This window comes from Prunus mume, linkage group LG1, assembly GCF_029339155.1.
Source record: "Prunus mume cultivar Tortuosa linkage group LG1, ASM2933915v1, whole genome shotgun sequence".
Taxonomy (NCBI): domain Eukaryota; kingdom Viridiplantae; phylum Streptophyta; class Magnoliopsida; order Rosales; family Rosaceae; genus Prunus; species Prunus mume.
This window is the reverse complement of record NC_142698.1, coordinates 29,564,901-29,574,930: the sequence shown is the minus strand read 5'-3', so window position 1 is coordinate 29,574,930 and position 10,030 is coordinate 29,564,901. Positions and strand designations below refer to the sequence as shown.

The following is a 10,030-nucleotide window of genomic DNA, read 5'->3' as shown; positions in this document are numbered from 1 at the left end:
TAAAAATTACAGACTTTTATTCCATCATTGAAACATGATGACAGGGAGTTTTTATTTTTTTTCCCTCAAACTTTAGCTTTTAACTGTGCCACTCAAATTGGGGTAAGGCTTTAAGTCCCCCCATTTTCATTTTGATGATTAATAAAGTTTCCCTCGTACTGTTGAGGTTCAAAAAAAAAACAAACAAACTATGCCACTCAAATTGAGTCATTTGGATGCTCTTTCTACATTGACCACATCTTTATAGCTTCAACTTAACAGAACCAATCAAGAGGCACCAAAGGAACCATATCCTTTCTTCCGCTAAACAAAATCGTCCAGTAAAAGTCAAGGGTTATAAGGTGATATTGAGTTCCATCAACTAAAATTTAAGTATTACCTAAACAAGACGACTAACAATTGCCAAAATAACAATAGGGCCCAAATTGATTGGGACAAAATGCTTCATTAGAGGGGAAAAAAACAAAAGACAGAAAAAAAGATAGTCTTCATCAGGTAATATGCATCTAAGCTTCAAATCTTAATTTTGTTTAATGTCTTGCCCTCCCTCTACTCTATTAATATATGATGTCTTCTATCAATACTTGAAACCAGCTGAAAACTTTCCTTATTTGAGAACCGACTACAGGTTTGTCCTGGTTGATTTCCTTTGAAGCTGACAAATTTACAAGCTCAAATTGACCAAAAGAAGTGATGGTGAAATCTATAAACAAAAGGGTTTCTTCTGAATGTGAAATCTATAAATATTACCCCTCTTTCTTTCTCACTGGAGGCTTCAAATAGAACTGTTGATAAAGATTTAAGTAAGAAAAATTAGATTCCACTGTACTGTAGTCACACTTTAGCATCCAGGTTTGACTCTCATGTTATGCTAGAGAATTATAAGGTGTACATATTTACAGAACTGCAACATTTTTAAGCATGCTATTTCAGCTTGTGTCTGCAGCATCATCTCCTCCTACTCATTACTAGTCCTCTTTTTTGTTTTTCTTTCCTCCAGCCTTGGCTGTTGAAATGTGAAACAGATCTGAGAGGTCTTCAGGGGTGCGTGTTTTGCGGTCAAATGCTCTCACGCCCATAAAACCTGAAAGCCAAAAAAAAAAAATCATTAACCAGTAAGATTGTTAAATTTCATATGATATCATGGATGGCTATAAGCTTGCAGTTTTTATTTTCTTTCTTTACAAATTTCCTTGATAAATGAGTGCTTTTATTTCACAGTTTGCACCCAGGAATCTTCTTAATTATTTCTTTCATTTATTTTCAGATCTTGTTTCCCAACCTTGTTGTGTAGAACTTATCTTAATAGTCATCACTTCCTCTATGACATAGTATGGATCCGTCCTCATACCAAATTGATGTTGGAAAACAATAAAAATGATACTTACATAGCAGTATAAAGGGGCAAACAAAGGGTTTTTATTTATAAAATTTGTTAAGGCTCTAATTAAAAGATTGTTCTGTTTTTTTGTTCGAAAAATTTGTTAAGAATGAGTTTTGCACAATTAATATAACTAATTGTGTTTTGACCTTGTTTATGAATTACAAAGGGTTGGATGCTCTTTCAGTATTACAACAAGCCATCAATAAGAAGCTGCAGGACCGGGAATTACAAACCTGCCCAAAAGCATTCCCTAACTTCCGCTAATTCTACACCTGCAATAAGAAGAAATATTTGAGACATTTGTTTGACTCTTTATAGTGTGAGTGACACTCTTTTCAGAGAGTTTGGCATTTGTCAATCTCAATTGTGGACAATGCAGAGATCGCATTGCACGCTCAGACATCACAATCTAGCAAAATTGAATGCCAAACTGTCTTGCATGAGAGAATCACTCTACATACAATACATACAACTCATCTAATGTATGGATTATTCACCTTTGAGAATTGTACTTGTTGAGGTTCCAAAGTATGCAATTCGCCTATCTAGTCTCCATATCCAAGATCTAGGAACGTTAATCGGGCGTACGCTGGATTCATGGTCAGCAAATACCTGCAAAAGGATGTTATATAGTATATGTGCTTTAGCGCAGTAGCTTGATCTAAAACACTATTGATAATTTTATATGCTGACAGACAGAATATGAATCATTGGAGAAATTTTGAGTAAGCTCACCTCATTAACTTGAAAGTATGTCCCATTGAGTGGAAAGCTCCCCCTGGTTGCTGTTCGACACGGTATCTGTTTCATGTGTTAGTCCTTTTACATAATTGTCTAAAGTACTTACTGCAAGTTGAAACTGTAATAGTGTGCACAAGTGCTCGTAGATCCCGACTGTTACTCACCAAAATTGTGCCATGAATTGTATCAGAAGCTTGTTCTGGAAGACTGCTGTGTGAAAAGCATGTCATCTCACCATTATACAGTTCTCCAGACTCCTGGGAATTGCATTTTTTCTGGGGTGATTGAGATGAATTTTTAATTTGATCTGACGTTGACATTTCCACAAATAATTGATTAGCACATATTCAAAGATTGTACCATATTTTCAAGTTGGAAACTCTCATCTTAGACATCATAGTCCTTTTACTATCGAAAACATGAATCTTTCTGAACACTTTACAATTGTAGAATATGTTTTCTGGAAGTAAGGTTGTACCTGATGTCCATATAGCAAGAAGGTATGGGCTTGGATCATCGTGCTCTCTTGTCTCAAACTGCGACGTTCATATTTTCAGAAGTTAATAAACAACTATGCAGATGAAAGTTCTTTGAACAGGAAAAGAGTAACTGACTTACCCCTGCCAATAGAGGATGATGGTCTGGAACTACATAGCTGCATGGTAATTAAAATTAGTTACAATGTAATGGTAAGGGGCCATCAAATAATCATAGAATACCATTTAAGAAAAATACTTAAATTTATTCCAATCACTTTGTTAAGTTACTACCTTCTATTTTTCACATGAATTTGAAAACTTTCTACAGAAAATAAAAAAGGTCTTTCAGACAACAAATAAAAATAAAAATAAAAAAGGTAAAACCCAACTTACACTAAGTGTTTTGTCCTTAAACGGTCAACAAGCTTCAGCTTGGGAGCTGGGATGTGAGCAGTTTGTGAAGCAACTAATTCTGTTGGCATATGATTTTCTCGAAACACACCCATGAATGGCTTTAAATTTTCTGAGCAAATTCTATCTCTCATTTTAATTGTTGGAATGCAATTAGGGTCACTGCGACAAAGATCTTCAATGTCTGGTAGTTCTGTAGGTTCAGGTTGTGGTGATGATGGTTCCTCAATGATAGGTTCACAACTTTTGGTTTGGTATTCTGATTCACGGTTGGCCTCAAGAAAGGATAGTGATATTGAATTGAGTGCCTCAAAACCCACAATCGGAGGAGCAGTAGAACTACCTTTCTTTGTTTGCCTCGCCTTCTTTCCCGTCCCTGGTAAGGCAAGCCTTGCACTGCATCAAACATGTAGATACATATCATACCTAGTGAGATTAAGAGTTACAACTTACAAGTAGTGTCTCATTATGTTTCTTAGTTTCCAAAGTTTGTGATGCAACATCCAAATTTCCATTTTCAAATGCTTAGTGAAGTGATATCCTGAATCACATCATGTGTTGTGATATCATTTTCAAATTTGAGGAAAACCTGGCAAATGCACTAGCATAGTGTCTGCACTCTCCCCTCATCGGACAAGAATTGCAATTTGGATTTTTCTTTGTGCAATAAACCTGCATAAATATTAAAATACAAATTTAGAATTTTCGTCTAACCAATTTTGAGGACACATTTTTGCAAATATATGCTCTGAAGAGATATACCTTTCCAAAGGTTATCATCTGATAATGCAGTTCATACCTGTTGAAAATAATATATACTAAAATGAGTACAATTCTTAATTTATTAAAGGTGATTTCACAAGATAAAAATAATCTTAAAGGGAAAATTTTGGGATTACAATGTTAACGGATCCAAGGTTTCTAGTCGAGGCCAAAGATACTGCTGAACTGAATCGAACACAGGCATCCTACACATAGAAAATTTATAATGTCATTGGAAATACAAGTGATATGTCTTGTTAATATATTTTGTACTTACTCTTTTAATAGATGTATCTGAAGCGATTCAGGTAATGGTTGAAGAGGAACCCATCCTAGACGAATCGCTATCCGGCCAACGTTTACGTCCACCTATTACAAGAAAAGAATACATTTTTGAATAAAACAATTTACAAATTACATCCACCTAAACAATATGCCCATTAAAATCATACCGGGAAAGCTACATGCTGGAGTGTCAAAAGCCGCACGCACTCCACACTTTTCAAGCCAAGACCCTTAATGTCTCTCAAGTATTTCCTACAATTACAGATGGTTGAATGATCAAACTTTGACAAATACACATAACTAGAATGAACTAACAGAAAGATTTTAGCATGCTTGTATTGTTAATGTATGCTTACGTCACTAGCGCAGGTGGTGCATTTCTCAACCACTCGAGGTCTATTTGTTTATGGTCTTGATATACTTGGTTAAGGAACTTCTGCAACAGCAAGTAAAATAGGTAACTTCCAAAGTTGTTCAAAAATAAAATAAACTATACAATCCTATTTTGGAAGAGGAATAATTTGATTTACCTTGACTCGTTCAGAAATTATATTTTGTTGGCCACGCACTTGGATAGCATGAGCAATCTCACCAACTTCTGCGTGTCTAACTGCCTCCCAGTCTACCGAGTCTATGTGATTTCCATTTCTTTCAACACTGGGACCACCATAGATGCTTCTGCAAAACTCCCAATCAGTTTTGGCCTGCATTATAGCCTTCTCTTTTTTTCCTCTTCGAGTAGCTTTCTTTGTCTCACCAGATTTCATGTCTGACTGTTGCTGTTTTAAATTCAGTTTGTTTCCCTTCTGTTCTTTCTGGTTGAAGCTGTTGGCATTATTAGGTGGCTGCGAGCAAATTTTCGGATTTTGGATCATAGTAGTATCAGTTGTGCTCTCAGGCTTATCAAGTGGCATATTGACATAATAGAGTGCAGCCATCTCATCCTTTGTTGGTGAGCTACATTCTGGTGGCAGACTAGACATCCCCTCTGATGCATGAAAACCAACTTCTGTTGAAAGTTTCTGCTGAACTTGGGGATTATAGGACACTAAACTGTCCTCCAAGATTTCCACATGATCTACCTTTTCATTGAAATGGATTTGGGAAACCTCTGGAGGCTTGTAGGAATCACACCGAGACCTTGACGCCCCTTCAAAGTCATTAGATTTGTCAGAGCTTGACTCCTTATTTCCACACTCTGCAGCTTCACATGTGAGCAACTCCTCATCAGATACTGGCATGATAGAAACGATGCTACTCCCAATTGATTCTTGGTTGCCTACCATGTTTATGTCTTTACCATCTGTTTTGTTGGAAGTAGACTGACAGGGGAATCTGGCGGCAAGTGACATGAAGGCAGAGCTGTCGAAGAGAATATGAAGTTAAAAGTCTCATTATGAACCTCCAACAGAAAAATCTTTGACAAATTCTAGTTTATCAAATGTGAAGTTACCTTGAAAGATGATCTGACACATTCTGAGTTAGGAAAACCCCAACTACTGAGTCCACCACAGAACCTTTCCAAGGTGAAAATTTCCTATCTCCTGCTCAGAAAATAATTTTACTGTTAGGAAATTTGCATATAATTCTCTGCAACATTTTCAACAAGTATTAGCTGGGCTTGTACCCTGGATTATGTGCATCCGAGATATAAGTAGATTAATCCGTCCATGAAAGACTTCTCTTTCATTCCTCCACCAATCCTCATCACCTTCTTTCCTTTGATCCTCATTAACCTTGTCTTTCATTTGAACCTTCCATGTCAAAGCTAGTTCATATTCTGTGTCAGAAAGCTCTGCAAGCCTTTTGTTGTTCTTTCCCTTGTGTGCAGCTAACATCCCAAGCTGACCATGAGGACTATTTGTACCCTGATCTCGTTGTCCTTGATAAGGAACTAGTATTCCCTGGTCGTTCCTTGCAACATGTGCATCTTGGTCATGGTTACCTCTGTGGCTCACATGTGGACATTTCTGTACAAGTGGACTGATACTGTCTTCTGGTGAATCTGCATGGAATGCAAAATAGAAGCTTAAAAAATGGATTAAGTGCAGTGTGCTACTTGAATTTGCTTCTGTAGCATATGCTTCTAGAAAAGAAAAATAATCTCTACCAAGTACCTATTGATTTGTCAGTCAGCTGCATTGTCTCATTTTGCAGTAGGCTTCTGTCAGTTTTATCATTACGAAACTCTAAATTAAGAAGGGAGGGTACCATCTTAGTCAACCTCTCTTCTGCTGCCCCTTCTTTGCATTCATGTTCTGCAAATAAGTGAAAGTTGTAAGCTTCCTGAAGTAAATAATACCTGAATTTGAAGTGAGATCTTCTGCTTTAAAAATTAAAATAAAAAAGGAAAGAAAAAAAGCAGAGAAAAGAAAAAGGAAAAAGAAAGAGCTTTATGCCAAACATAATTACGTCTTAAGTTGGTGAAGCAAGGACCCTCATGCTCCGATGGATTTCTTTCTCTTTCACCTTTGTGAAGCTCTAAATTGACAAGGGAATGTCCCATGTCAGTCCATTTATCTGTCACCGCACCTCCCTTTATATTTGCAAATAACACGGCTTTATTAGCATCCAGCCTCTGAAAAGTCTCAGTTTCTTGCCTTTCACTAACTCTTTCTCTGAGAAGGGCTCTGGGCAACCGGTTGCAAATTGGAGTTGCAGTTAGACCAGCAAAGTTCACCACAGTACGCCCCTTTGATCTCTTTTTCTTTGTCTTAATTAGTGACTGCAGTCCATCAGTTAAATCTATGATTTCTGTTGTTTGGTATCGCAGCCTTCCATGGTTTTTGTAGCCAACCATATTGAACACTTCTTTTTGACTCTTTTTCGGGACTGATTTCTTGTTAGTACCTCTCAGGGTAACATGGCTTGCATTCTCATGAAACTTACTTGCTAATACTGACCACCTGTCTACGTTCCGTCTCCTCCTCCTCATCCTTTGTTTCCTGCATATCTTAGGAAAATTCAGACCAAGTTTTCTGCTAGAGTTGAGGCATTGATTTACTAGGAAAGTTGTTTGGTCAACTTGAAATGCATTGTATTGCCAATCATTCTGGTTGATGCAGTTTCCCACCAACTTCTCTGCTTCATCAACTGCTGCAAAATAGCCACTGCCTTCTGAATCAAGGGAGCTATCCTTAGCTTTTTGGCTACCAATTCTAGCTTTTCGAGGAGGGGTGGCTAATATGATGGCACTTACATCATTTGATTGATTTTGAAGGTCAGTGTTTAGAGTAGCTCTGTCTGATACAGAAAGGTCAACTTTATCCACAGAGACTTCTATGGGTACCAAGTTTTTGAGGTTGCCTGAAGACTTCTTTACTGACATATTTTTATTGGAAGAAGCAGGCATTCGATTAGGCTTTGGTGTCTTTGGTTTTGGTGTTGCTTTCTGTGGTGTCTTAGGCTCCAGAGTCCTTCTAGGCTTTCCAACACCAACCACTCTCGGCCTATATCCTCTCTTCTTTCGTCTCTTGTGTGGCCTTTCCTTCAAATCTTTTCCACCCTCTGGTCTTCTTTTCAAGTTATTCTTTTTCCCTGATAGGCTTGAAGTGGTAGGCAATGCAGAGCCACCAATACAGTTTGCAGCATTGAACTTGCAATCGTCAATCTTTGTATGATTCTTTTGCTTAACATTTTTCTGATTTTGTTGATCATCTGCAGTCAAATAAGCTATCTCAGAATATGAAAGCTACCAGTACTATCAGTAAGAACTGAAAGTATATAAGAATGTGAGAACATCTGAAACCGTAATAGATATTACTCCGATACAGGTTAAATGAATGCATTCCAATACCCACAAGTGGTGCCAAAATCAGTAAGGTGGGCTTGTAAAATTCATGTTAACATTATAAATTCTATTCCTCAATTGATTTTCTTTTTGGCTGAATAGACAAATTTTCAATCCATAAGCAGAATTAGATGAACGAAGAGGATCCTCTCCTTTGTTTTTCTCCTCTTTTTCCATCCTTCCTCAAAATTGAAATCTTAAGAGCTTAATAAACACAACCCAATTGTTCATTTTTTATTAAGTATTCTTGAAGGGTGACCTACTCTTTCAAGAAAATCTCTAGATTTTGAAAACAAATAAATCCAATTCAAGAGATCCACCACACAGTCGAGAACAATCAAGAAAAATCAACCATTAAAATCTGCTTAAATGAAATAAAATACATCCGCTTCAAGAGAATCCTTACCAGATTTGCATTGTGACATGGAATCTGGGATGGCAGCAGGACCAAGCCACAGCTCTACACTAGGCAACATATCTCCAATTGGCTCCTTCTGCTTTTCTGCATCAATATGAGATTGCACAACTTGAGAGAAACAAGTGCTCATCATGTCAAAGGAGCTCCTATTTGTTGCACTGGGAGATGACTGAGGAGTTGGAGAAGTTACACTGCTCCCTTGCAAGAGCTGTTCCTCACACATTGTCAAAACTTCATTATCATTCCTTGCAACGTGTTCTACTGCCAATTCTGCTTCCAGAAAACCTTTGCTTGTTTTCTCAGAGTCCATATAAGCATAATTTGTGTCATCAGACTCCAAGACAATCTTATTCAAATCAAAGAAGTCAACATAACCCAAATTTGTGCCTGTAATTCCACTGCAATTATGTACCTTTTCCTTTGTGGGCAAAGCTGCAATTGGGTTACTCAATCTCTTGTTTTCCTCTGAAAAACTTGGAGCAGCAGAAAACAAAGAAACCCCATTAGAATCCTCCAGGTCCAACTGGGAATCAGTGATCAATAAACCATTGTGGCTCAAATTTTTCTTCAACCTTCTTCTACCATAGGTTTTTTGTGACCTTCGTGTAATGGGCTTTACAGGCGTGGGTGGGAAGAAAAAATTCTGTTTCTGAACTTGTTTTTCTTCCATGGCATTGCCTCTGGAAGCATGCTCCTCCCTCCTTTGGTACACTTTTAGTTCGTCCATAACAAACCCACCAAAGTTGCCCAAACAACTGAGAAATCAATCAAACAAGTAGAACAGAAATCAACAGACAAATTCCATTATAAATTAACACAAAATCAAGCACAAAAATTGTCACTTGCTTCAGCCATGCATGGGGACTATGGACTATGGAATCTGAAATCAGAAGGAGAGTTTTGAAGAGTTTACCTGATTGTAGGTTCCGTTCAGTTTAGAGGAACGCCCTAAAAAATCTGCTGTAATCTTTGAGTGTATGGGTTTTGTTTGAATAATTTTGAATAAAATAACAGTAAAGTAGAGTTCATTCGGGAATGAAACTCTTGTTATTAGCGTATTGGTTGGCAAAAGAAGTAACGAAGGAATTTGAAACCTGAGACACAAGCAAACGGGTAATTTGTTAATTAAATCAACATCGGACATATATTATGGTAAGTATCTAAACTCTAATCCCTAAAATAAGGAGTTTGTGTAACTCAAATCACTAGGAGCATTTATTTATTTATTTTGGGTAAACAATTACCCCTATGCCTCAGGTCCCATGTTCAAATTCTCCCTCCCCATATCGCTTGTATTAAAAATTTTATAAAAAAATTTAAAAACACTTTTATCCCTAAATTGAAACCTCAATACCTAATTTTTTTTTTTTATAGAAGCAATATTCTATTCTAAATTAATCTAAATGGGGAGAGAGATTTGAACTCGGGTCAAGAATGGAGAGCAAACGTACTCTAGTCAATTTTGCTAAACCCATATTTGTCCCAAGACCTAATATTAATACACCTGTAATAATTTTTGCAAACTTATCATACAACTTCAGTCTCACATCCGTACAATAATTTAAGTAAACTTATAACACTAGACTGTCAATGTACATGGTGTTACATTTATCCCAGTACGGTACCTGATGTCCTGCATCACACTTAGAACTGGATTCACACTCCTATGCGATGGATTTTATTTCATTTCAAAAAAAAAAAGATATGTGTGATTATTAATACCAATCAAAAAAGAAGAAAAAAAGAGAGTAATGGATATA

The 10,030-nt window shown here is 36.9% G+C and overlaps 1 protein-coding gene across 2 annotated transcripts; it reads right to left on the bottom strand.

Moving 5' to 3' along the window:
- Positions 1-704: 704 nt before the first annotated feature.
- On the bottom strand, positions 705-9,382 carry LOC148921546 (protein ROS1A-like). Of its 2 annotated transcripts, XM_089046266.1 has the most exons (21): positions 9,184-9,376; positions 8,259-9,025; positions 6,475-7,719; positions 6,180-6,320; positions 5,690-6,067; positions 5,516-5,606; positions 4,593-5,424; positions 4,419-4,498; positions 4,230-4,314; positions 4,055-4,146; positions 3,915-3,983; positions 3,778-3,814; positions 3,605-3,687; positions 2,998-3,411; positions 2,744-2,780; positions 2,604-2,661; positions 2,290-2,432; positions 2,120-2,185; positions 1,882-1,996; positions 1,618-1,656; positions 705-1,084 (listed from the first exon to the last, which is right to left on the bottom strand). In XM_089046266.1, exons 2-21 carry the CDS (start codon positions 8,995-8,997, stop codon positions 969-971), a joined length of 4,860 nt encoding a protein of 1,619 aa, XP_088902392.1. In that variant the 5' UTR covers positions 8,998-9,025; positions 9,184-9,376; the 3' UTR covers positions 705-968. The 2 variants fall into 2 exon arrangements, with proteins under 2 accessions (XP_088902392.1, XP_088902394.1); XM_089046268.1 differs by lacking the exons at positions 705-1,084; positions 1,618-1,656; positions 1,882-1,996; positions 2,120-2,185; positions 2,290-2,432 and having other exon boundaries at positions 3,359-3,411; positions 9,184-9,382.
- Between the last annotated feature and the right edge of the window lie 648 nt (positions 9,383-10,030).

Coding starts and splice junctions, on each gene's coding strand:
- LOC148921546 (XM_089046266.1), bottom strand. CDS start 8,997: ATGGACGAACTAAAAGTGTACCAAAGGAGGGAGGAGCATGCTTCCAGA. Junction 6,068..6,179: donor GCTGACTGACAAATCAATAG/GTACTTGGTAGA, acceptor CATTCCATGCAG/ATTCACCAGAAGACAGTATC. Junction 3,815..3,914: donor ACCTTGGATCCGTTAACATT/GTAATCCCAAAA, acceptor TATTTTCAACAG/GTATGAACTGCATTATCAGA.